This window comes from Dromiciops gliroides, chromosome 5 (assembly GCF_019393635.1).
Source record: "Dromiciops gliroides isolate mDroGli1 chromosome 5, mDroGli1.pri, whole genome shotgun sequence".
Taxonomy (NCBI): Eukaryota; Metazoa; Chordata; class Mammalia; order Microbiotheria; family Microbiotheriidae; genus Dromiciops; species Dromiciops gliroides.
The window spans coordinates 94,230,186-94,256,254 of record NC_057865.1 but is presented as its reverse complement, the minus strand read 5'-3'; the positions used below and the strand labels follow the sequence as shown (position 1 = coordinate 94,256,254).

At 44.6% G+C, this 26,069-nt stretch overlaps 2 protein-coding genes across 3 annotated transcripts; one reads left to right on the top strand and one right to left on the bottom strand.

Moving 5' to 3' along the window:
* Positions 1-4,320: 4,320 nt before the first annotated feature.
* On the bottom strand, positions 4,321-16,489 carry LOC122728745 (gastrula zinc finger protein XlCGF26.1-like). Its single transcript, XM_043967530.1, has 5 exons — positions 16,316-16,489; positions 15,776-15,946; positions 11,048-11,224; positions 10,302-10,362; positions 4,321-8,530 (listed from the first exon to the last, which is right to left on the bottom strand). Exons 1-5 carry the CDS (start codon positions 16,487-16,489, stop codon positions 7,401-7,403), a joined length of 1,713 nt encoding a protein of 570 aa, XP_043823465.1. The 3' UTR covers positions 4,321-7,400.
* A 1,323-nt stretch (positions 16,490-17,812) lies between these two features.
* Positions 17,813-25,859, top strand: ATP6V0E2 (ATPase H+ transporting V0 subunit e2). 2 transcript variants are annotated; one of them, XM_043967172.1, is made up of 4 exons: positions 17,813-18,068; positions 19,817-19,864; positions 22,956-23,080; positions 25,382-25,859. In XM_043967172.1, the coding sequence occupies exons 1-3, from the start codon at positions 17,965-17,967 to the stop codon at positions 23,047-23,049; spliced, it is 246 nt and encodes an 81-aa protein (XP_043823107.1). In that variant the 5' UTR covers positions 17,813-17,964; the 3' UTR covers positions 23,050-23,080; positions 25,382-25,859. The 2 variants fall into 2 exon arrangements, with proteins under 2 accessions (XP_043823107.1, XP_043823106.1); XM_043967171.1 differs by having other exon boundaries at positions 17,816-18,068; positions 22,956-23,072.
* The last annotated feature ends 210 nt before the right edge of the window (positions 25,860-26,069 follow it).

The following is a 26,069-nucleotide window of genomic DNA, read 5'->3' as shown; positions in this document are numbered from 1 at the left end:
TCCTGGGCTTGGAGTCAGGAAGCACACGTTCCCAGCTGGGCTCTGCCACTTGGTAGCCACGTCACCCATCTGAAGCTCAGTTTCCTCATAGTAAAATGGGGAATAATCTTTGTCGTCATCATCATCATCATCTCCATCTCCCTTCTTCCCTCCCTCTCCTGTTCCCCACACACTAGAATTATGAGAGAAGCACTTTGTAAACACTAGAGCTATATGAACCCATGAGCTAGTATGATGAGAAGACACAGACAGACATGTGCTTTAGGTTATGAGAATGCCAGAGATTAATCAGGGAGGTGGTTTAGCTTCCCAGTAAAAACTCCATTTTGACCAGTGATGAAGGCTGTGACAAGCCAGGTTTCTAAGGTCCAGAGCCTTGCCCACTCAAGAAAAGAGTTCCTTAGCTTGCTGCACTTATAGAGGGAGAGAGAGCTCCCACAGCTCCCACTTAGAAGGGGCACAAGGATCCCGGGAGGGAGAAGCTCCAACATTGGTGTAGAGCAGGCAGTACTGCTCAGGGCCAGTTTCTTTGCTGAAGCCTCATCTCAGCATGTTTTCATTTTTGAGCTATGCTTTGGAAGGTTGGGGAAGACACTGATTTGTCAGGATGCAGTGTGTGATTGGTCTTTATGTGCTGAGTGATTTTTATAATGCATACACCATATTTGGGTATGATCTACACACTTGCTTCTCAGGGGGAAATGTGACAGGAAAAAAGCCCTCCCTGGCCACCCCCTCACCAAAATTGAACTTTTAATTAGAAAGCAGAAAGGCTACAATACATTCCAGTTAATAAAAAGCATTTCTTCTACTTCAGAGCCTTCCCCCCACCCCCAATAGAAATTACAGTGATACCCTAATATGGTGAAGGGGCAGACCTGGCTAGTTCTGATGAACCTTCCTGCTCCTTCCCCCACCAGCCAAGGAAAGCTCTTGACTAGGGGTGGGGAGGAGAGAAAATAGAAGTATGGCCAATAGAGGGTAGTGGGGAGACGCTTCTTCCTTGGGTGGCAGTGAGGAGCTGCAACAGTGGCTGGATGCACACCCCTAACCAGAAGGAGGGTTGTTTTCTCAGAGGAAATGGGGGAATTCCAGAAAAGAGAGGCACAAGAAGGAAAGGATGGAGGTGAGTGACAGAATTCTGCCATTCCCCCGACACCTCATGCAGGTGGAGAAGGAAGAAGGTTACATCAGTGCCCAGGCCAAAAGGGAGAGAAACGGCTGAAAACAAGTGATTCTAGCATCAAAGATGGATTGAAAAATGGTCTAAAGTGTGCCCTGAGGTCTGCTTGGGGTCGAAATAGGGGAAAGGAGTTCACTGAATTCTCTCCGTCCTTGCCACCGCCTCTATCCCAATCTTTAGCAGATGTCTTCCCTGTAAAGATGAGGAGACAGTCTTCAGTGACAACAGAAGTAGAGGTCAGATGCAAGGATGACCTTTGACCAAAGGACCTGGCCAAAGAGCAGAGGTTTGAGTGGGGGCCTACCTTCCACTTGTGGTTTATGGGATTAGAAAGTCCATCTGAGGCCTCTGGTGCCTCCTTATAGGTAGTAGGTGAAATTCAGCCTGGCATTTACCCCCTCTAGCTCTCCCTGTTCCAGGCTCAAGAAAGCTACAGTCCCCTCTAAGGGAGGCATACTAACCCGGTTTGGGTCAGTCAGCAATAGAGTGGGAGGGACTGACACTTCTTTCTTATGGAAAGAGCTGTTTCATTTCTATTTCCCCGATAGGAACAAGGGGATGGGTGGAGCTAGACGCTGAACTGCACAGACTGAATAGAAAGGTATGTGTATGTTTGTCTCTGTCTATGTGTAACTCCATAGGGGTGTGGGAGAGGGTTGGGGAGAGAAAACCCAATTGCTACCATTTAAAAAGTTTTATTTTTCAATCAAGGCATTTATTTTCTCTCCTTGTAACAAGTATACATTATTAAGCAAACAAATCCAGCCTTACTCTTAGTTAGAATTGATAGACTTCAATATGGTATAAGATTTGGGGGTTAACATCTCTCCAAATATTGCAAAAAAGGTCTCCCATGTTAGCTTGCCTCAGTGCGTGAAACTTCACCATTAAAGTCAAGGTCTAAGGTATTGACTATGTTTCTTTCTTGGGATAGGTAATATATGTAACAGCCATTGTGGCAGATTTGGAAGAATTAGTGTTGTGGTCTAGTAGAAAGAATGTTGGACTCAGATTCTACTTTGGCTCTCATAGTATATGATTTTGAGCAAATCACTTAACTTCTCAGCCTGTTAGCTTATATGTATAGCATGGCTTCTACATAACTCTGGAACCCCCTTGCCCACTCCAAGTTCATTGGAAAGTTTCCCATGACATTTCATCCTGTGTAATTCTCAACCATGTCTTCCCACAGGCCATTGGAGGGGACCCACCTGATGTAAGTGGGCCTTCTTTTGGATTTCTTGAAATTGCATGGATATTGGTCGAGCAAGCAGGCTGTCTATCAGTTATCCTTCCATCTCACTACTTAGTGAACACACCTTCTTTTCCAGTCATGCTTCTATCTGATAAACTAGTTCTTTTCCTGGGGGAAAGAGGAAGATATAGAATGGGAGAATGCAAAACCAAGGGCAAAGAACTGTCAGAAGAGGTATAGACAGTGGGGTCGTAAGTATGGGAGTGGAGCAAGAGTGTGGGGAGGTACTTTAGACCCATAGTCCAGGGCTCTGGAGGTGCTTGTGTGAGGGAGCAGAATTAGGGTATTGGCCTACCAGAATGGGCATCCATGTCACTTGTTCTCTCTCCACACCCGCCCTACAAACACTACCAGGACAGAGCTGTACTTGTCCAGATAGGCCACTGAGAATCTGGGCCTTAAGTATGGGCAGGGCATCTTCTGGAGGGATGAGTATTGGGAGAATTGGGATTGGTACAAGTAAGAAACTGGAATGTAAATGGGGAACCTTTTCCTCCCTTCCTAAGGTCAGGCTCCTCTCCTACAGTCTACCAGGTCATTGTTCCCCCAACATGCCCTTTATCCAGGGCTAACTATTCCACTGGGAACCTGGGTTGAAGTCTTGCCTTCAACATTTTCTGATTAGACAATTGTAGGCAAATCATTTACCCTCCCTGAGCCTCATAGCCTTAGAGCTATTGGGAAACTTGGACGCCATTTAATCCTATCACCTCATTTTGCTTTTGAGAAAACTTGGCATCAAAGGGGAGAGTTGAACCCACTCAGGTCCTCTGACTCCAGGACCAATACCCTTCAAACACTGCCTCCCCACTTTTCTCATCTGTAAAATGGAGATACTTATAGTAGAGAAAAAACGCATTGCAAGTCTTAAAGCCCCATGATTTAATCAGTTACAGATTTATTGCTTTGAGGTTATCTGGTCCAGCCCCCTCGTTTTTCACATTCAAAGTATTAGTTGTCATTTGGCAAGCCCTCAGTGAACATCTACCATGTGCACACAGGCACTGTCTAACCTGGTTCTACTCCTCTATCTCTAAACTAGACCCCTCTGGCTCTCCCATACAACCAGAGGGGTCTATACTCAACTCAAGGCAAGCCAAGCTAGGGGTGACCCTGGAAGGTCAGTTTGGCCAACCTGCTTCTATGAAGAATGTTACCTAGCTCACCCTTTGCAAGCCTGGCAGGGTCAAATAGCCTTCAATCATTAGAAATCTTATACAAATTATTCAACTTCCTTCTTGTGGGTTTAGCCTGTGTCCTCTCAATCTGTTCTCAGTGAGGACAAAGAGGACAGTTCAGTCCTATTTTCCTTGCCAACCCCAGATCATGTCTGCCAGGAGTCCATCTCTAGAGCTGTCTTGTTAACTGATTTTAGCTTTAACACATCTCCCAGAATTCCTTTTGCTTTTTCTGCTTTTGTATTCCTGACCCTGCCAATGGAGACAAGAGGAATCAGAAGAGTATGGATAACTCACTGAAGCCTATCCTTATGGTTTAGGTAGATAAAAATCAAATCTTATACTTGTTTAATATTTCAAAGTTTACAAAACATTTTCACATCAATTCCTTTATTTGTTCCCCACAAAAATCTTAATTACCCCCTGTGAAAGATGAGTAAACCTAGATGCAGACCTATGGAATGATAGAACCAAAGGATAGAGGCATTAGGTGGTTCAGTGGACAGAGTGCTGGGTCTGGAGTCAGGAAGGCCTGAGTTAAAATCTGATCTCAGACATGTACTGTGAGACCCTGCACAAGTCACTTAACCTCTGCCTGCTTCAATTTTCTTGACTGTAAGATTTTTTGTTTGTTTTGTTTTGTTTTGCAGGGCATTGAGGGTTAAGTGACTTGTCCAGGGTCACACAGCTATAAGTGTCAAGTATCTAGGCCTGATTTGAACTCAGGTACTCCTGAATCCAGGGGCGGTGCTTTATTCACTGCACCACCTAGCTGCCCCATCTTAACTATAAGATGGGGATAATAACAGCACTTATTTTGCAGTGTTGCTGTGAGAATCATAAGATTTTTGTAAAGTGCTTGGTACAGTGCTTGGCACAGTGTTACATAAATGCATCATTCCTTTCCCTATGGTGTATACAACAGTGAATTTGAAATTTGCCCTGACCTATGTCCTTTTGCAGCAACATCTGTAAAACAACCACTGTACAAATCACAAAGTGGTCATAACCCCTTTCAGGAGATTGCACATTTAGAACAGTGTTCCTTTGGAGTGTACTGCTCTCTACAACACTGAATTGCATATTGGATTTTTACAAAATCAGTTAACATGGTCTATACCTGAAGGTTAGATTTTGAAATATGTCATAGTTGAATTGTACTATGCTGCCTTTGGGTGAATGAAACAGGAGAGAGATGAACAGTATAGGACCAAACAGTATAGGAACAAAGTTGACTTCATTTGAAGGTATAGGATGTGATGTAATTTGAGGGGTTCGGAGGTCCCCCCCAAGCTCTAAATACTTCCTTCCCCACCTAGCTCAATATCCTGTATTCCACTAAAGGTAATTTGTTCCTTTGGGTTGTGTATTACTCTGTACACACACCTCAGTAAAATGTAAATGTCCCTGGGAGAGAAATCAGGTTAGTTCCTAATAAATCCCTTCGTATGAATAATAATAATAACCCTCTTCTTGCTCTTTGCAATAATTTACAAAGTACTTTCATTTTCATCTATGTTATGTCATTTGCTGCTCATTGCAAGTCTCCAGAAGCAGGCTGGTAGGTGTTATTTGCTTTCTTCTGATAAAGAAACTTGCTTGGAAACCCCACTGTATGAAATTTGAGTTGATCACAGAAGAGGTGTCCAGAAAGCATGAGAGCACTGGGAGAAAAAAAAAAGGGGGGGGGGGGAGTGAGGGCAGGAAGAGAGCCTTGGGACAGAGGGGGGAATCTCTGTTTCACAAAGATTCCAGCAAATGGGGGCTCCTCCTCTTCTGATACCCAATGTTACCTGCTGCTCTGCCCTCCAGTGGTTGTGAATTGTGAAGGTTGGGATCGAGGAGAGACGAGACAGAAGGGATGGGAAGGAGGATGGTGGGGGAAGGGAGAAGAGATAGAAGGAATGAAACAGCATAAAGGAATAAAGATGGATAGAAGATCAAAGGAGAAATAGAGAAAGAGGGAGGGAAGATAGGGAAGGATTGAGAGAAAGATGAAAGAAGGATAGGAGGAATGAATGCAAAAGCACATTCACCAAACCCTGTGCTAAGTCCTAGGGATACAAATATCAGAGACAAAGACTCTATTTTCTTTTCTTTTTTTTTTTTTAGTGAGGCAATTGGGGTTAAGTGACTTGCCCAGGGTCACACAGCTAGTAAGTGTTAAGTGTCTGAGGCCGGATTTGAACTCAGCTACTCCTGACTCCAGGGCCGGTGCTCTATCCACTGCGCCACCTAGCTGTCCCTGAAGACTCTATTTTCAAAGAGCTAACATTTTAATGGAAGAGACAACACAAAAGGGAGTGGCGGCCAGAGAGGGGCACTTTGGTCCTGAAAATTAGAGGCATGGGGAGGGGAGCCATAGAGATGGAGTAAAAAGGAAGAACGGGAGGGATGGAGGGAAGAAGGAGTAAAAAGATGGAAGGAGGAAACGAAAGAAGGAAAGAAAGAGGGCATGGAGTACTATTACATAGCAGTCCCCTGAACTCCTTGGGCTAAAGATTCAGCACTCAAAATCAGTCAATCACCCTTTTGCTTAGCTTTCCCTAATCAGTCCCTTCTTGGTCAACTCTATTTCAGACCCAGTTGTCTGATAACAGCATGAAGTTAATCCAACCTTCCTGAATTCCACAAAAGTGTGGTATCCCAATAGCCAATCCATCCTGGTCCATGCCCATCTAGCTTCTAGAACTACTTGTGATTCTCAGGGGTTTGGACACCCTCTACTGACCAAAGAAGAGCAGTGACTTGGAGGTCTAGGAGGGAGGAACCATTTAGCAGAGAAGCAAAGGGATTTGCCCCGTAGTTTGTGGAAGAACTTGGGCTAGATCTTTAGTCTCCTGGCTCCTAATCCAACAACCTTTGCCTTGCACCAGACTGTACCCACTTTACCCCTTCCAAAAGTCTCCTCCTTACCCTGGAAATAAGATAGTAAATCATGGAACAGCAGAGAGAGCTAGAAATGAAGATATGGTAAAACTGTACTATGGAAGAGTGAGGACCAACCAATGTTCGACTCTGCTTACATGTTCATAAAACAGGACTGGAATCAACCACACAAAAATCTAAGATCATAAGGATCATAGATTTAAAGTTAGAAGGAGCCTGACAGGTCATCTAATCCAACTCCCTCATTTTACAGATGAGGAAACCGAGGCCCAAAGTGGTCAAGTGACTTGCTCCACTGGGGTGGAACTCAAGGACCCTGACCCCAGATCATTAACAGTAATTTTTGCACCATATTGCTGCCCTTCAGGAAAAGAAAGATGGTGGATTTGGATTTTTGATGGTGACCAGGGAGGGTCACCCTTTTCTATCCAAATGTAAGCATAAATCACACTATTTTCAGCCTAGACCTCAAATGAGAGCTATTTGGACCTTGTCCCAGCAATTTTTCACATGGTGGAGAAGAGAATGAGGAGATCTCTCTAACTTCCTTTCTAAAAGATCTTCAAGTGACTTCTTGAAGATGAGGAGCTTATATCCCTGTTCTAAGGGGAGACCCAAACTGATGACTGCTAATCTTTGACCCCAGGTAAAAGCCTTCAGCATATCACCTGCGAGAATTTCTTCTTCCCTAGGCCCCTATCTGGTGGCCTGTGGGATAGCCAGCCTATTCTCATCCTGCTTGTGAGAGAAAGAAAGGAGCTACAGTGACCTGATCCCCCTGGAAACTCCCAAGCGTTCAGACCCCATGGTGATCTTCTCAGCTAGCTCTCTGAAGCTGTTGCATTCGATGCCTCTTTTAGTGACTGGCCATGGCATGAATAGTTACGTTATTACTTCACAGAAGGGGTCCCTTCTTTTGGAATGTCACAATCCCCAGCACTGGGAAGTGTCTTGGTTCTTCATCATGGGTCTTTTGGTGGGTCAGCATAATCCTCTTGTCCCGGAAGGCCTTCCCGCACACCTTGCACTGGTAGGGTTTTTCTTCTGGGCGTGATGGGAGCAGTCGTTGGCTCCCTGCCCGATGCACCCGCAGGTGGCTTTTCAAATGCTGCTTCTGGCTACAGGCCTTCCCACATTCAGAGCACGTGTATGGTCGCTCACCTGTGTGCACCCTGCAGTGGATGGTCAGTGTCTTCTTGTCCTTAAAACTCTTGCCACAGCTGATGCAGGTGAAGGGACGCTCACCTGTGTGGATGCGCTGGTGGCTGACCAGGTGGTGCTTCTGGCTGAAGCACCGGGAGCACAGGGAGCAAGCGAAGGGCCTCTCCCCTGTGTGCACTCGGTGGTGGCTCCTGAGATGGTGCTTCTGGCTGAAGCACTTCCCACACTGAGGGCAGCAGTAGGGTCTCTCCCCCACGTGGGTCCTCTGGTGGGACACCAAGATCTGCTTGAGGCGGAAGCGCTGGCCACACTCCCCACAGACAAAGGGCCTCTCTGCCAGGTGGGCCTTTATGTGTTTCTTCAGGTTCCGGCCCTTTCTGAAGCCTTTCCCACACTGGAGGCAGACATGGGGCTTCCTGGGGGCAGGCCTTCTGTGCTTGGCAAGGGCATGCTCTGAAGGGGCATCTCTGAGCATCTCTCCTATTCTGTCATGCTTCTCTCCATGGATCTTTCCATGCCGCTTCAGGTCCCCCTTCGAAGGGAAACCTTTCCCACACTCGGGGCACTTAAAAGGCCTCTCCCCTGTGTGGCTGCGCTCATGGATGATCAAGGCTGTGTTGCTTTTGAAGCTTTTATCACATTCAGCACATGTTGGGGGCTTCTTTTTCCCCAGTGGCCTTTGGGGCACACTAGGCCTTCCTCCATAGGCTTGTTTTTTCCAGAACCTTTCTCTACTACTGTTTTTCAGCTTTAGGGGGACCTGGATAACATCCTCTGACTTCATCAAGAATGTAAATGTCTCTGGATCTGCCATATTGTCTCCAACATCTTTAACCTTCTCATTTCTGTTCTCATTCCTAGGGCCTAATGAGGAGAAAAAGAATCTAGATGTTAGCCTATAGAGAGGGCTGTGCTCCTGTCATTGAATATTAGTTCCTGGCTCCAGGGTAGTCCCCACAAAGAGCATCCTATTCTAGTCTTCTTGCTCCATATCAAGACAGGACCATTAATTGTGGAATAACAGGCAGGCTACAGCCCTGAATCAGAAGCCTTGTACCTTATGGAAAGCTGGGATGATAGAGCTGGGGGATAACATACACACCTAGATTTGAATGAAAAGAAGTATTTAAATAAAACCAAGCCAACCCCACCTTTCAGCAATAGGGAACTGATATGTAGGGAGACTGAGGTTTCTTTTAATGCCTCAAATAGTAAACCAAAGTTCTCAAGCTTTGCTGTCGATAGATCCTCATAATAAAGACATGGGTGAAGACTATATAGGTGGAGAATACTGACCTTGCATACTTAGTTTAGTTCTGACTCAGATTAATTTGCAGCTAAACCAGAGATTCTTGGGAGTATTCAAGAACTATCTAACTTGGGTTAGATACTGTTTGTAGAGGAAGGTTGTGATGTCCACTGAGGACACAGGAGTCTTAGAGGAAAGACTCAAGTTTTGGGATACTCTGCCTGGCTTATAAATTTTGTTTGGTTTTATTTTAGTTTATGACCAAAGAGCTGTCAGCCTGCCCTTATATCCTAGAACCACTATATCTTAGGGCTGACCTACCACCAAGGGAGGAAAGCAGAAGATGCAATGCTCATTGTAGATCAGTGATGTCAAATAAAAATGGGGTCACATATTGATTTAGAAAACCACATATTAACTGTCTGCCAGTACTCTAGCATTCTGGGCTCATTTTATCTGTTCTCACGACTTCCTGGGCTGATACCAATGGAGGATGGAGGAGGCTGACGTTGGATCCTGGACTGAGTTTTTGGAAGATGAAAGAGAAGGAAGCAATGGTGGCAGAGGTCTATACCCCTTCCCCAGCCAGTGTTAAATTTGTAACCTTCAGGTCCAGGAAGCTAAAACAATGGATGCCAGTACATGGAGAGTGTGCCACAGGGTAAGAATGCCCTTGTTAGAGATACAAAGAAGTTACATAAATGTTCACTTCAGGTTTACACCCTAAGGAGGTTGCTGGCAGTAAGAAAAGGCCTACTTGTACAAAGATCATCTTAGCAGCTATTAATAGCTTAGTGCTCTTTATAACAGCAAAAACTGGAAACACACTATGTGGAAAATGCTAATGAGTATAGGGGAACATTAAATTGCATAAAAAATAATGGAAAAACTCATAGGAAGTGAGTGATGCACAGTAAAGGAAACAGAGCCAGTAACTGCAACAGTGTACACAAAGATTTCATTAAATAAACAATCCTCTGGTTAAATAAAAAACTTCTGGTTGAGTACAACAGAAGATATGGGTGCTAGCTTGTTAAAAGTTAAAACTCATAACCTTCATTTCTTTTAACAAATGAACAAGTCACAAAACGTACGGTTGAATGTATTTCCCCCAAGTCTAGCATTGTACTCTGCTCAGAGTAGGCGCTTAATCAGTGTTTACTATTGTAGCTACTAAAGGGGGACAACCAAGCATATAAAAGATGCAGTCTAGGTCCTCCTGGAGTTCCCAGTCCAAACTAGGAAGCCAGGATCAACTGGTGAGAAAAAGTTTGTAAAGAAACAAATACAGATAAGGAAAATGCTAACTGCTTAGATGGGTTTTGAAGGCTAAGAGCCAGAGATCTGGGCAGTGATTGAAAGATGGAAGACTGAAGCAAGACTTACCCCACTGGCAATTCAGGTCTCTTCTGTGGTTCTGGGAGTCCCTCATCCATGGCTCTTCCTCCTGTTCAATTTTACAAATAACGTCTGGTTTGGCAGCAGAATACCCTGGATTGAGAAAGCTGGTTGAGGGTGTGTCTTATAATCACCTAGGTAGAAATATAGGGCTCAGATATTCTTTATGAGATCTGACTTGAAATGCACATCTGTGATGTCTTGGGCTTACTGCCTTTGCTGTGGTATTATTGAAAACAGAGTTAGGCTGAAGGTTGTTGCATGAGAAACGTGCCATTGGCTAGCAAGAATGGGCAATGGGAAAGGAGGCAGAGTGAAAGGCTGATGTACTAGGGCATCAACATGAGTTTGTTGGGGCTGTGTAAAAGGCAGGGGGTTCTACTGGCACACCGCATACTTTCTCCTTACAGGGCCATAAGATTTAGAGCTGTAAGAGATGGTAGGGATCCTCTCCCTTCTCCCATTTTAGAAATAATGAAATTGTGGCCCAGAGATGTTATATGACTTGCCCACAGTCACAAAAGTATTGTGTCGGGGAGCTTGGATTTGAACCCAGTTCTTCTGAGTAGAAATCCAATGTTCTTTTCATTATAACTCCAAACCCCACCCCACTCCCTTCCCCCAGGAGGAAAAAAGACCAACAAAGCAGAGGGCAAGGCCAAGCTCTGAGAGCTTTTTGAGCCTTCAGGGATTCTGAGGAAATTTGTGGCTCTGGGCTCCCTGACCCCACGCACCTGGGGATTCCCGACTGGACAGCTACCAAGCAAGTAATCAACGCCCTCACCCATCGAGGTCACCAACTCATAGGTCCCCCTCATCACGTCCTGGTAAAGTTCCTTCTGTTGTTGGTCCAGTACTGCCCACTCCTCCTGGGAGAAGTAGACTGCCACATCCTCGAATGTCACTGGCATCTGTAATGACAGCAACCACTCTGCACTGCTGCCACCCTGGACAAAGTTCTGGGGGTTACAGAGGGGGTATCCAGGGTCCTCCAGGGGTCTGAAGCATGCTCTCCAAACCCCCCTGTAAGAACCCTGGCGCTCCTGCACCTTGGGGAGAATGGGGAAGATTCCATTGAATTTTTAAGATGTCTCTCTATAGAACTCAGCTCAGCAAACCTTTCCCCCCTTTAACTCTCTTATTTGAAAGGCTTTCTGCTTCCATCATTTTTAGGAAATTAATGGATACAAATACAAATAATGGTTATACCAGGTCACACCCATTGAGGGTTGTCATGGCAACTCTAGCAATGAACCAATCAGAAACATTCACCATGAAGGGTAGTAGGGACTGACATCAACCAATGGACTTAGTAGCAATTCTATTAATAATCAATGCCCATCTGAAGATGTCAAATAACGATAGGTCCCTCATGCTGAAACTTGTAGCCAAGTGCTTCTGCAAGCCAGGGCTCTTTTCCATCCATCCAACAGCTATTTTCCCCAGGCTCCTCCCAGAATCCATGCCTCAAATCCTAGCCTCTGCTCAGGGATTAATGATGGAATGATAATGATTGGATTTCCTAGAAGACAAGCAGTTTGATCAGGGGCCAGCCCATTTCCTTTTCTAAGATTCCTATTCATTTAGATGGACCATTAGTGGGATGAGTTCAAAACAATGAGTTGAAGTACTATGAGCAGAGGCCCATATCATGAATTCACTTAAGAAGAAGGTTGGTGGGGGATCAGGGACTAGGATAGTTGATTCTAGCAATGCCTTTATTCTTCTGTGGACCATCTTTAGTTAGTATTTACACCTATCTTCTTTCAAAAGAATGAGATAATATTAAACATAATGCACAATTAGGAAAACTGCAACTAAAACCAGAATAGAGACTATATAAAGAGAACAAAGGGATCATATATAATCAGGCATCTGATGAGCTGATTACTACAATTAAGCCATATATTTAATGCCTAAATTTGAAGCTAAGGCATAATGGGAACTACAATAACTTAGAGCTTTCATCTTCTGACACGACAGAACACCCAAATTTACCTATAGGAATAAAGTTTCTCTTGGAACAAGAGTCAGAAATTTATCCTATGAATTTTTGGTTCCAAATAATAAGACCCTAGATTTGGATAGAAAAGAACTTTAGGGAGCATTTAGCTCAATCTCCTCAATTTACAGGTGAGGAAACTGAGGCATAGAGAGACATGCTTAAGGTCTCAAGGGAGTGAGCAGCTGGGCTTTGGACTATCCTGTAACCCAGGTCAACTGTCCCATGGAGGCATGCTGTTGGTTATGATCCTTAGGAACCAGAATTTCCAGAATTTCCCCCTTGTCCATAAAATCTTCCCAGATCACTTCAGTACATGTCAAAGTTTCTCGTCTCTGAACTTCTTCTTTCTTTTTTTTTTTTAGTGAGGCAATTGGGGTTAAGTGACTTGCCCAGGGTCACACAGCTAGTAAGTGTAAAGTGTCTGAGGCCGGATTTGAACTCAGGTACTCCTGACTCCAGGGCGGGTGCTCTATCCACTGCACCACCTAGCTGCCCCTCGTCTCTGAACTTCTAACAGAAATAATAGCACATATTTCTACAACACATATTAAAGTTTACTAAGGATTACCCTAATTTACAGCTATCTAAAATAATCCTGTGAAGTTAGTAAGGAAAGTATTATGATCTCTACTTTATAGATGAGGACAGAGAGCCTCAATAATACTATGAATTCAGTAGTATCTGCATTATTAACCCCATTTTGCAGATGGGGAAACAGACTCCGAGAACCTTAATAACCTTGTGAGGCAGAATATGCAATTTTGACTTATTTTTACAAATGAGGAAACCAAAGGTCAAAAAGTTTAAATGGCTTGTCAGTGGTTACCAGCAAGTAGGTGGTAGAGTCAGACCTCAAACATCCTGTGTTCTTTCTACTATGCCACATTGTCTCTCTTTATTACTTATTTGTTTTTGTGCTGATTATATGGTACTTACCTCATACTCTACAGAGGCAGAATTAGTTGAAAGAGCCTTGAACTTGAACTGAAATTCCAGGTTCATAACTATCTAGCTGTGTAAATTATCTTATCTCCCCTGAGCCCGAATTTCCGCATATGAAAATAGGATAACAATTGCATCACTTGCGTGACAGAGCTATTTCAAGGAAGGCATGTTGTAAACCCTATAGAAATATGCATCATTATTATCATGCCCCTGTCTGATTTCCCTTACTGGATAGTAAATTACCTAAGAGTAGGTACTATATCTTTGTATTATTTTTCATAGTTTTTCCTATAAAGGACACTCATTAAATATTTATTTAATAAAGGGAATGAGGGAGATCTTACAAGAGAATGTGGATTGCAAATTGTGGTTCATAACACAATGAAATGTTCTTGTGGGTTAGGAAACTAGGAATGAGAAATTCAGTGAAACTCAGGAAGGCTTATATGAACTGACATAATGTAAAGTAAGCAGAACCAGAAAAACCTGTAGTGACTACAGTGATATAAATGGAAAGAACAATAAAATGAAACTGAACATTGTATAGTTATAAAAACCAACCTTTTGCCCTGGAAGAGAGATGAGAAAAAACATAATCTCCTTCCTTTTGGGGAACTATGAATACGGAATGTTTTACATACTTTCAATTCAATTCAGTAGCATTTAGCAAGTGCCAAACACTGGGATAACAAAGACAAAAAACGTAACACATCCTATTCTTAAGTTTACGTTCTACTGGGGTGAGGCATGAAAGAACGAAAGATAGATATGAACCTACAATCTCTTTCTGTCTTTGTTTCTGTCTCTCGGTCCCTATCTCTGTCTCTCTTTTGGTTTCTCTCTCCCCCTTTAGAAGACAGATAAGTAAAGACAAAATGCAAAGTAATTGGGTGGGAGGTGGGTCACTGATAACTGAAGGAATGAGGAAGTGGCATTTATGCTAAGTCTGAAAGGCATTAAGGCTTCCTTGGGGCAGAGGTAAAGGTGGAGAGCAAGGCTTATATTGGTTGATTCTGCTGAACTGTTTATTTTTGTTTTTAATCTTTGCTACTAGGGAAGGCTTGATTACCCATCAAGGAAAAGGGGGTGAGCATAATGGAAAATGAATGTAAAAAGTGAAAGGCATCAGTAAAACTCATAAGAGAAAGACAGAATTTAGATGGCTCATTTCAATCCAACCTGGTGGGTGTGGAATACAGCTCCTAGTGCATACACTGTGTGCAATGGTGTTTCCTTACTGTATGGACACTAGCATTTCCCACTGAGATTTGGAGGCAGATCTAAACATCAGGAATGAGGCAATTCCTTAAGAGCTTTCTGTTACAAAGTTATGCTGATCTCAGGACCCTGGGAATAGAGAAGGCAGGTTAGCATCCTGCTTTTAAGACAATCTCACAGGGCTCCTGGTGTTTTCTTTTGCAGAAGGGAAAGCTTAAATACTGATTCTAACAATCTATCCTATGAGTCTTGGAATTTAGAGGTGGAAGGGATCTGGGAGTCATCTAATCTGACTGCTCACTATATAAATATGGCAACAGGCCCAGAGAGGGCAAAGTCACCCGGACAGTTAATGGTAGAGCCAGAACTCTTGACTCCTAGTGTAGATCCCTTCCATCTCCGTGTTCTTTTTTCTTTTGCAGGGCAATGAGGGTTAAGTGACTTGGCCAGGGTCACACAGCTAGTAAGCGTCAAGTGTCTGAGACTGGATTTGAACTCAGGTTCTCCTGAATCCACCGGTGCTTTATCCATTGCACCACCTAGCTGCCCCTTCCATCTCTAATTTTCAATGCTAACACACGATTGTAAGGGGCAGTACAGAGAAATCAGTAGGGACAACCGTATTCAAGGCCACCTAGACTCTCCCATCTACTTATGGCTTACAAATCCTGACCATTTGGGAAGTAAAGAAAAAGATCTGGTCTAGCCCTAGAAAGGAGAGGATTTCACTCTCTTTAGGCTCCACACCAAGTTTTCCAGTCCAGAATATGATCTCGGATATAAGGAGAGCATCACTGCATTGATGATTATCTACCTCGTGGGCTTCTATGATTTCTTGGGACCAGGGTGGCCAGGAATGCCCTTTGACCTGGTAGAGGGCAGGCTACTGGTCCATGCCAGAATTGTCAAGGAAACAGCCAGACCCCAGGATCCTAGGAAGACAGTTCAGTGTCATGTTTCTTTCTCACCCACAAACCCTTACTCCTTCTATCCATCCTTTCTATCACAGTCCAGTCTCGCCAGCCTGGTGCAAACTATCGAAGAGGTGGATGGATTCCAGTCCCCCGAGGTCTAGAGGACAGAGCTTGTACTGTACTCACTCCTCTCCCCTTGCAGGCTCCCTGCCACCCTAGTAGTCAAGAAGCCTCAGCCTCAGTCCCAGGACAGGCCCCTCCCCTAACAGAACAGGGCCAGGCAGAGGGATGAAGGGCCCGGTGGTGTGGTCGCCTCTCTTTCCGAGCCGGGCCTTCTCTTGGGCCCGGGACTGCCCTGAGGGTTGGGCAGGAAGTCCTACCTGCAGAGAGAGCCCTTCGGACACCCGGGTTGCGCTCTGGCCCCAGACCTGCATGCGCTTGCAGCTGGGGCTTGGGCAGCTCCGAGTATCACCAGAGGCAGGCGGCTGGCGCTGCCGCTGCCGCCCGGACCCTGCCTGTCGGTTCCCCCCCACCCCACCCCCACCCCCGGGCTAGTCTGTAGTTGGTCCTGGATCAAGCCGAGTTGACTGGAAAGCCTACACGCACCTCACGCACTCGGGGAGGGATGGGGAGGATGGTTGAAAGACAAAGAAAGTAGGGGGAGGGAGAGGACGGACGAAAGCAACCAGTAGGAGGGAAGGGTTTAGCCAGAGGATGGATAGCAGGATTGGGCCCAAGGTGGGGGTGGGGGTTGGGGTGGAGATCAAATCTGAGACCAGACTAGGAGATGCTGGAGGAGACTGGATTTAAGAGCATCCCTCTTGCAAGAGGTGAGATTCATCTTCGTTATTCCTCTGCTCTGGAGTGGACCAATAGACAGTGTCTGTTGGGAGACCCGGGTGGCTCCCTCCTATTCCCACTCCCTCCTTTCGCCCCCGGTGGCTTGTGGGACTAGTAGTATTTGGCCGCCACTCCCGGAGGCGCCCACACCCACTGGCCCATCCTTCTTCAGCACTCTGGAAGCCGGGCCCGGGAAGCCGGGCTGGCTTGGCAGGGAGAAAAGAGGAATAAGGAGAAAAGCTTTTTCTCTGCATCCCCTAACTTTAGCCTAGATAAGAGGGTGGGAAGTGAGGCACTGAAACTGGTGTCTAGGAGCGTCGCAAAATCTGTCACAAACAAGGAACCATTGGGCGGCGGGGCAAGGGCAGCTGGAGAACGGGGGGAAGCTCTGAATGACTTCGGTGTGCTCCTGCAGCCAGAGCTATCTAGGCACGTCGGGCTAAATAGAAAGAAGAGGCTAGGAGGGCTAGAGACTGATCTTCATACCACCCCTCTCATTTTCCCCTTTGCAATACCTACCGTCTTTTAAAAACTCAATTCAAACCTCATCTCTCTTCCAGAAAGCCTCCAGCCCATACCTGCCCACTCCCCTCCGCCCCCCGCCCTGTCTCAGTCCCTACCGACAAAAACCTTCGCTCTCCAAGTCCCCGAGAAACTTTGTTTTGTAACCAATGCTCTGAACAAATAATATTTTGAATGATAGTTAACCAGGGCTTATGTCTTTCCCTCCTAGATCTGAAAGTGAGCTCTAGGGTCATGCTTTATCTAAATTTTGTATCTCCGCTAGAGCCTAGTACGGTGATATGCACAAAGTAGGAGCTTAGTATTTATTTATTTGTTTGTTGGTTGGTTGGTTGGTTGATTAATTTCGAAATGGCACTAGAATAGAGAAGCTCAGTGCATTGGAGAGAGCACAAGGCTGGATAGCCCAAGACCTGCCTTCAATTGCCAGGTCTATCACTTATCAAAGGATCACGGGATCTAATCCAACCCATTCATTCTACAGATAAGGAAATTGAGACCCAGAGAGGTGAAATATCTTGCGGGAGATCACACAAGGTAGCAGAACTAGGAGTCGAACATCTTCTGACCAGATCTGGTGCTTTTCTTACTTATGGGTTGTGCAACGTTAGGCAAGTCACTTTAATTTCTCTGGACCTCAGTTTCCCCATCTGTAAAATGAGGATGTCCGAGATGATGTCTGAAGTCGCCTTCAGGTATAACATTCCGTGATTTCTGTGAAAAGGAGGAAGAAAAAGTGAGATAATATAATCATGTCTGGAGAAGACGAATCAGAACTCAAGCAGATTGTTTTTATTCTTACTTCTTCCTTCCCACCTTGTTCTCCCACCCCACTGCACCCCACCCCCTCATCCTACATTTCATGCAATCGTTGACCAGCGGAGTCCTCCTGTGTCCTGCCCTTGCCAGGCTTGCCTTGGGAAGCTGAAGAAGGGACCAACATCGCAAATCCCAACCGGGTCCTAAAAACCTCCTAGCCTCTTCCCATACTAGGGCTGGGGAAGGCTACTGCGCATGCTTCCGCATGATGCGCTCGCAGCTTTCTTAAATCTGTGCTTAATCAAACGCAGAGAAATCCGACGCTGCGGTTGGTGTCGGCTCCCGACCCCTTTACCTCGGCTTTGCGCGTTCCATCCTGGGCCCCCAACCTTCTGACCCGTCTCTGACATTCCATCTGGTGGTCCGAACGTCCCAGCCCGCTCCGGCCATGACAGCTCATTCCTTCGCTGTCCCCGTGATTATCTTCACCACCTTCTGGGGCCTTATCGGCATCGCCGGGCCCTGGTTCGTGCCCAAGGGGCCCAATCGCGGGTAAGAATAGCCTACCCCGCCCCGGCCCCCCCCCTCCCCCCAGCCCTCTTGAATCCCAGATTGGTACCCTGGTTGCCCTTCCTTGTCTCTGGTCCTGTTAAGCGTTATCCCTGCTCTAACCTGCCAATCACCACGTCATCTTTTCATTTCTGGCCCTCTTCCCTACCTTAAAGCCCACCCCCACCCACTACTCTTTTCCCCTCCACCCTGCCTTCCATCTCCACCGCATTATTTCTTCACTCCAGCTAATGATTAGTTTAATCAGCAAATACTTATTGAATTCGTGCTGTTCTTCCATCCCTGGTTTACAAACTGTGGGGATGGATACCAAAGGAAAAAGCTTTCTTTTCTGTAAGCTTCCTGAAGCCAGAAACGATGCTTTATCTAACATAAGCAGTTAACTTCTCAGTGCCTAATATTGTGCTCTGCATCCAGTAAACGATTAATAACTGAGTTTTTGGTTGAAAGATAGGATAACCTGCCCCAGGGGAGCTTAAAGTTTAATTAGAAGATGCCACACACAGGAGAGAAAATTTTTTTTTGTCGTTTCAGCTGTGTCTGACTCTTCATGACCCCATTTGGAGTTTCCTTGGCAAAAAAAAAATATTGGAGTGATTTACCATTTCCTTCTCCTGCTCAATTTACAGATGAGGAAACTGAGGCAGACAGGTTGAAATGACTTGCCCAGGGTCACACAGCCAATATATCAGTTGCTAACTCCTTGGTGGGGACTGTCAGTGCAGTAAGATTTAAGACATCAAGCAGTCAGGATGAGCCACATTTCTGTAAAATGACTGGTGGGGAGCTGGATAAAGAGAATGACTCTAGGCTACTCGGCAGATTCATCGCTAACCTCTGGCCAGACAAACAAGACTCTGTGGAGACTCTCCTCTTAGGCTGCATAGTATAGTGGAGAAGAAAGACCAGGCTTTGCCATTTATTTACTAGCCGTGTGACCTTGGGTGAGTCATTTCAATTTGAAAAGCACCAATCAAGTGACTATTCCTAAGGCAACCATGCTAATCATTTGGGATAGAAAAATGAAAAATTATACAGTGCCTGCTTTGAAGAAACTAACACTCTCTGGGCTTCACTTTCCTCATCTTTAACACCTACCCTTCCTTTTTCACAGGATTGTTAGAAAAACTCTTTGTGAACTAATCTCCTATGAAGTAGATGATTTCTCAGTTCATTGTAACCCATATCAGGATCAAACTACCTCTCCCCTCTGGGATCTCTCAGTATGGTGCCTGGCACATTAAGTGGGGGCTTAAATAAATGTTTATTGACTGACAGAAGAGAAGGTTTGTGACTAAAATCCCTTTTGATGTGTTTTTAAAACCCCTCTTTCTTCTGCTCCACGTGGACAGGAAAAGTAGCTGGTTGGAATTTTTAAAACTTATTTTTTTTTTTTGAGAGGCAATTAGGGGTTAAGTGACTTGCCCAGGGTCACACAGCCAGTAAGTGTTAAGTGTCTGAGGCTGGCTTTGAACTCCTGAATCCAGAGCCTGTGCTTTATCTACTGCGCCACCTAGCTGCCCCTTGGCTCTGACTTCTACATGTTTACAAATCCTATAGGCTTCTTCTGGACATCCATACTGTACGTACCTCTGCTGTTTCCAGGTGCCCTTCTGATTGGTGGGCTGCAGTGGGGGAAGAGACTGGAGCCAAGGGACTCTGATACCCTCTCCAGGTGTATCCTTGATTTGTCTGTCTTTGTCCCTCCTAACCTCTCTGTCTCGTTGCAGGGTAATCATCACCATGTTGGTCACCACTGCTGTCTGCTGTTACCTGTTGTAAGTAACTCTCCAGGAAGTCCACAACCCCAAACTAATTATTTTCCTAGTCTGCCCTTCCCCACATCCCCAACTCTGCCAAACTTCCATCTTGCTTCTGTTGAGCATTTAAAGCGTTATGAAAGTTGCACTGGCATACCCAAAGGAGGTAAGGTTTGGATGGCAATTTGCTAGGTATGGTGCAGGGGGGATCCTTGTTCAGGAAAGGGTTGGACTAGGTAGCCACTAGTCCCCTCTGACACTGATGTTCCAGGGTTCTCTGAGGTGAGGTGGAGTTTATAGGGGTCCCCTGCTTTGAGACAATCCAATACGTGACAGTTTAACTTAAAAACATAAATTTGCATTACAAAAGTGTGCTTTTTATTTCTTTTATGTTGTCTTTATTGTCTGCAGGTGACACTTTGTAGGTATAGCATGAAACACAGGAGAGATTAAAGTAGTAGTGACCCAAATTGGCTCCCTTCTTTAAGTCTTCTGAAAGGCAGTGTGTCACTATGTTAGTTATCCAACAAGGGAGTTCAATATAAGTTGTCTTTCTGGTGCTACTCTTTTTGAGCCACTAGCCCAGTATCCAATCGCCTTAGTTCCTCTCCAACATGTTGCATAGTACAGCTTCCCCAAAAGCTACAGTACTTTTGCTGGCTACCATTGGGTGCTCAGCCTGCAAATGCCTAGACAATTCCATCTGTCCCTGTTCTTCTTCAACTGCTACTACTGCTCAGATTTGAAATTTAAACTAGGGTACCTTACAAATGATTGCTCCAAATGATTTTAAATAGGAAATGTATAAACCTAGAGTCTTCACCCCATAGCTGTAATCTCTCTTGGTCAATGGTCCCCATATTTATACGATACAGGAATTTAACATGGTATGACAACAGTAACAATAATAACTGATAATGATAAGGCTTAATAATAAAAGCTCTATAAAATTTACAAAGTGATTATGTATATTATATCATTTGGTTCGAATAACAACCCTGTGCTATTATTATCCCCATTTTCCAGATGAAGGAACTGAGGCAAAGTGAAGCTAAGTCAATTTCCCAAGGTCACTTAGCTCAAAAGTACTTGAGACATGATTTAAAGTCTGGTCTTTTTGACTTTAAGTCCAGCATACTACCAACTATGCCATCCACCTGCCCATGATGTGATAGCTAACATTTATGAAGAGTACTTTAAGGTTTGCATAGTGCTTTACATATACACACATGTGTGTACACATAATTTATATACATATACACACATGTGTGTACATATAATTTATATACATACACACACGCACGTGTACATATAATTTATACACATATATACACACGCGAGTGTACATATAATTTATACACATATATACGCGTGTGTACATATAATTTATATACATATATACACACATGTGTGCACATATAATTTATATGCACATATACACATGTGCATACATATAATTTATATACATATATACACATGTATACCCACATGCAAATATACACATATACATGTATGTATATAAGTGATATGTGATGCATAAATACAAAAGATATATATGTATGTATGTATGTATGTGTATGTGTATGTGTGTATATAATCCTCACAACAAACCTGTGGTGTAGGTGTTATCCCCATTTTACAGATGAGGAACCTGGGGCTGAGAGAGGTTAAGTGACTTACCTAGAGTAGACTAGCTGGTACATGTCTGAGAACACAATATGCTGTAGCCAGCCAGGAAATCTTCTCTTTGTAGAACCTTGATGGCCGACTAGTGATTAGGAGACCTGAGTTCTTGTCCAGACTGGCATTTCTCAGGAGTTGTTGTGGATAATAAGGCCCTTAACCATCTAATAAAAATGGCTAGCATTAATATAGCACCTAACCATGTGTCAGGCACAAACATTATCTCATTTGATTCTCACAACAACCCTGGGAGGTATGTGGTATTATTATTACCCCCACTTTACAGTTGAAGAAACTGAGGTAGAGGTGAAGTGATTTGCCCTAGGGATTTGAACTTGGGTCTTCTTGACTCCAGGCCGTAGCACTTTGCCACCTAGCTTCAGTGTCCTCATCTACAAAATGGGGATGATAATAACATCATCTTCCCTCCCTCCCAGGGTGGATCAAAAGAGATACTAAATCACAAAGTGTGATCTACACACCAGATATCTATAGTTGTTTTGGCTAGTAATTTACATACTACTTAGCTTCCAGGGTTGTAGAGTAGTAAACTGCAAAGAGGGATTATTTCTACCTTTCTTTCAGAAGGCTAACCTAATTAAATAGGATAGGCTGGAATGATGAACTCAAGCACAGGTTGTCTCTCAGCCCTGATCCTGGGATTCTCCAGCATGGACCTTCTTTCTCTGGAAATAGAAAAAATGGAGAACTATCTTTTCTCTATCACCAGGCTCATCACCACCCTGGCTCAGCTGACCCCTCTATTTATATCCCAGCTGAAGACTTGTAATGAGAGAGCTTTAAAGAGCATCTAGTCCGATACTCTCATTTTACAGTTGGAGAAACTGAGGCCCCAGGAAAGGAAGGGGTTTTGTCTTTGTCTCTCCAGAGACTAGCACAGTCCCTGGCACATGGAAGGCACTTAATGAGTGTTTGGTGAAGTGACTGATTGTCCAATGACGCCTGATCAGTTAGTGGTGGAGCTGAGCCTAGGGCCCAAGTCAGTGAGTTCAGTTTCCAGGACTCTCGTCATTAAGTTTAGCTTTGTGTTCAGATCCCAGAAGATCTTCAAGAAATATTAAGTCATTTGGGGCTATTAGGATCATTTGGTTAATGTTAAGTTGTGGGCTTGTTCTCTGTGGTCATGTTAGCCATGCAAGGGGAACAACGGGGTGTGGACACTGGCTATTCCCATAACCCTGGCTAGCTATCACATAAACACATGTGTTTAGTCACAGGACAGACAGAGGGTACACATTACTTGGTTCCCTGTAACCCAGTCTCATTATTGGAAAAAAGCAACTCAAAGCGCAGCAGCATACTCATTGCATGGGAAAGTGACCATATCAGGTCAATTCATTTGTCTGAGGTTCAGGGTGAGGTTCTGACTCCTTTCAAACTCATCCTCTGTCTTTGCCTCTGGTAGCTGGCTGATTGCCATCCTGGCTCAGCTGAATCCTCTGTTTGGGCCCCAGCTGAAGAATGAGACCATCTGGTATGTCCGATTCCTGTGGGAGTGACCAACCGCCATCACCTGTCCCAGGTACCAGGGTAGGCAACGAAGACCCTACGGGTTCTCTTCCTTCCCACCCCCAGACAAAGGGGCACCTTTTTCCTTTTTTTCCACACACCTAAAATACTGCTCTTTTATGGGTGAAGAAGGAAGTCCCTTTTGGAGGAGACACTCCAGGGCATTGTTTTCCAGTAGTTTTTGAGTATGAGAACTTTTTTTTTTAACATCAAAAAATTTGTCAGATATCCTTCACTTGATAGTAATTACATTCACATCGAACATTTTGTTGGAGTTTCAGAAATCTCAAAATGGCAGTGCTTGGTGTGCATTGGGATTCTTGGACCCCTTACAAATAACTCCATAGCTCAAAGGGAGAGGTTACAGTCTCCCCCCAGGCAGTCCCTGGAGAAGCATTTTGGTTTGGGTCACTTAATTGCAGGGTCAGCAAAAAATTTTAGCCCTAGTAGAGCTTAGCAATAGATGCCTCTGTCAAGCTAGAAGTATAGGTTTGGGAGATAGAGGAGATAGAAAGTGGCATAGGTGTTGAGGAGTACAAAGACATCTTTCCCATATTAGCAGAGTTGGCCTTAGGTCATCCCTAATGGCCCACTCCAAAAAGACCTCCCAGTGTCCAAGCCTTGGCAGAGCTTACAAGTCTATGTTGTCTAAAGTAGGCACAAGATACCCAGGGATGTGCTGGTAAAGCAGGATACATTTTTAAGTTTGATCTTCTGCATTATTAACATTTTCTCCATCTTAAGTGAAACAAATCAAGCCCTGGTTTGTATCATCTGCTGATTTCTGAAGTATAAACACTCTCATTTACACTTGCTGTTGCAAGCTGGTGTGAGCTGGCTCCAGAACAGCAATGGATGAGCCCTTGCTCTCTGAGACCTTCAGAGAGACTCTCTTCTGGGTAACTCAGTTCAATGAGCATGTGCACTAGATACGGTGTGCTGAGGGCAGGGAGAGAAAGAACATCACTGACGCTCTCCTTAAGTAGCTCCCAGTCTAATGGGGATACAACAATGTAGATTTTTAGAGGTCGCCGTGTTGTTTTGAGAACAAAAACAATGAACTGAGAGCTAATCAAGGGAGTGACTGGAATCGACACTGATGCAGGGTGGCCTGTGATACAGGCAAAGGGGAGGTCTAGACAGAGTACTCTGAGAACATTCGAGGAGAGGAGGGGTATCGGGGCAAGTTCAACAGAGTAGGTGGCCCCCCAGCTGGGAAACCTTTTGCATTCTCTTCTCTTCCTTCATGTTGCTATCTTATTTCAGGCCATCATGACTTCTCCTAATTGGGCTTCCTGCCACCATTCTTTCCTTTCCAATTCATCTTTCACATGTTGGTCAGATAGAAATTCTTTTTTGTGTGTGTTTTGTTTTGTTTTTTGGTGAGGCAATTGGGGTTAAGTGACTTGCCCAGGGTCACACAGCTAGTAAGTGTTAAGTGTCTGAGGTCGGATTTGAACTCAGGTCCTCCTGACTCCAGGGCCAGTGCTCTATCCACTGCGCCACCTAGCTGCCCCAGATAGAAATTATTAATAAACAGATATGCTCACGTCACCTCCAATGTGAAAAATCTTTGGCAGCTTCCTATTGCCCCAAGGATAAATATACAAAATCCTCAGCCTGATATTTAAACCATTCACAACCTACCTCCTACCTACCTTCCCAAGATTATTTCATATGACTTCCCTTTAACACCCCTGCTGGCCTGCCACCTGTTTCCTATACACAACTTCCCATCTCGCCTTCATTCATGTCTTTGCACAAATGTTCCCTATCTAGGACACACAGCTCAGGCACTTCCTCATACATGATATCTTTCCTCCTCTTCCCCAATTCCTCCCCATCCCTGTCCTCAGTTATTAGCAAAATTGCTTTGCATTAATTTGCATAAGCTTTGTATTTATTTATTAATATGTATTCCTAGGGTAGAATATAAGCTTGGACTCTTTTGGTCTTTGCCTTTGTACCCCTAGCATATGTTAGTTTTTAAATAACGTTTGTTGATTTGAATAAAAGGAAGAGAAGGATTTTAATTGACAGGTCCCCACTGGGCTGGGGGACCAAGGAGGCAAACTCTGGAAGGTAGAGGTGACTCTGTTCCAGATCGCTTTACCCTAGGTGTGGAGGGTCCCCCTTTTTTGTTTCCTCCCCCTGGGGTGGGTGTCATGGAGGGTGGGAAAAGAGGCAATATTTAACACATGGGAAAGTGAGGCACTGGGGGCGGGAGGAGCAGTTTTGGGGGAGGGGGTTCAATTGTGTTTGGTGCCATGGGAAACCCAACTAACACCTGTCTCCATACCCATTTTGTCTTTGTCTTTTCAGCTTCTCCAACCCTCTTGCTCTTCTGTTGATTTCAGGCCCAATCAACCCTGATGGCCTCCCCACTTCTGCATCCCTGTGTTCTTGGTATCGCTCTTTTGTCTCTTCAGCTTGGTCACTCTGAGACCCAGACCTTCCCACTGGATTTGATCTGGAGCCTAGCCCAATTCTAGGAAATAGCCTCTTTCCTGGGAGACCTGGGCCCCAGGAGAGAGGGGCTCATAATCAGCCTGAAGGGAAAACATTCTTAATTTTTAGCACTCCCTCTTTTCTTCTCCAGTTACACTTAGCCCTCTCCTGAATATGTGATGTTTCTTTCTGCAAATGTGACTGAGTGCAGAGACTTGTCCTAACCCAAGGATGGGTCCCTGTTGAGTGAGTCCAGTATTCCTAGGGCTTGGGATTGAATTTTTTGGATAGGAGGCAGTGTAGTTTAGAGAGAATTTTGGAGACCTGGAATCTCCCTGCACAAGTCATAACCTCTCCAGGTCTTATAAGGGGGTTGCACTGATCTTCCTTCCAACTCCAACATTCGATTAACCTTTTATGATTCTGTGATATACTTTGATGTAAAATTTGTGGACATTGTGAGATATGGAGATAGGGGGAGGATCTTTCTTTCCTTTCTTGGAAAAGCATAGATTTGGAGTAAAAATTAAAGTGCATGAAATAATTGTTAATGCTCTTTTCA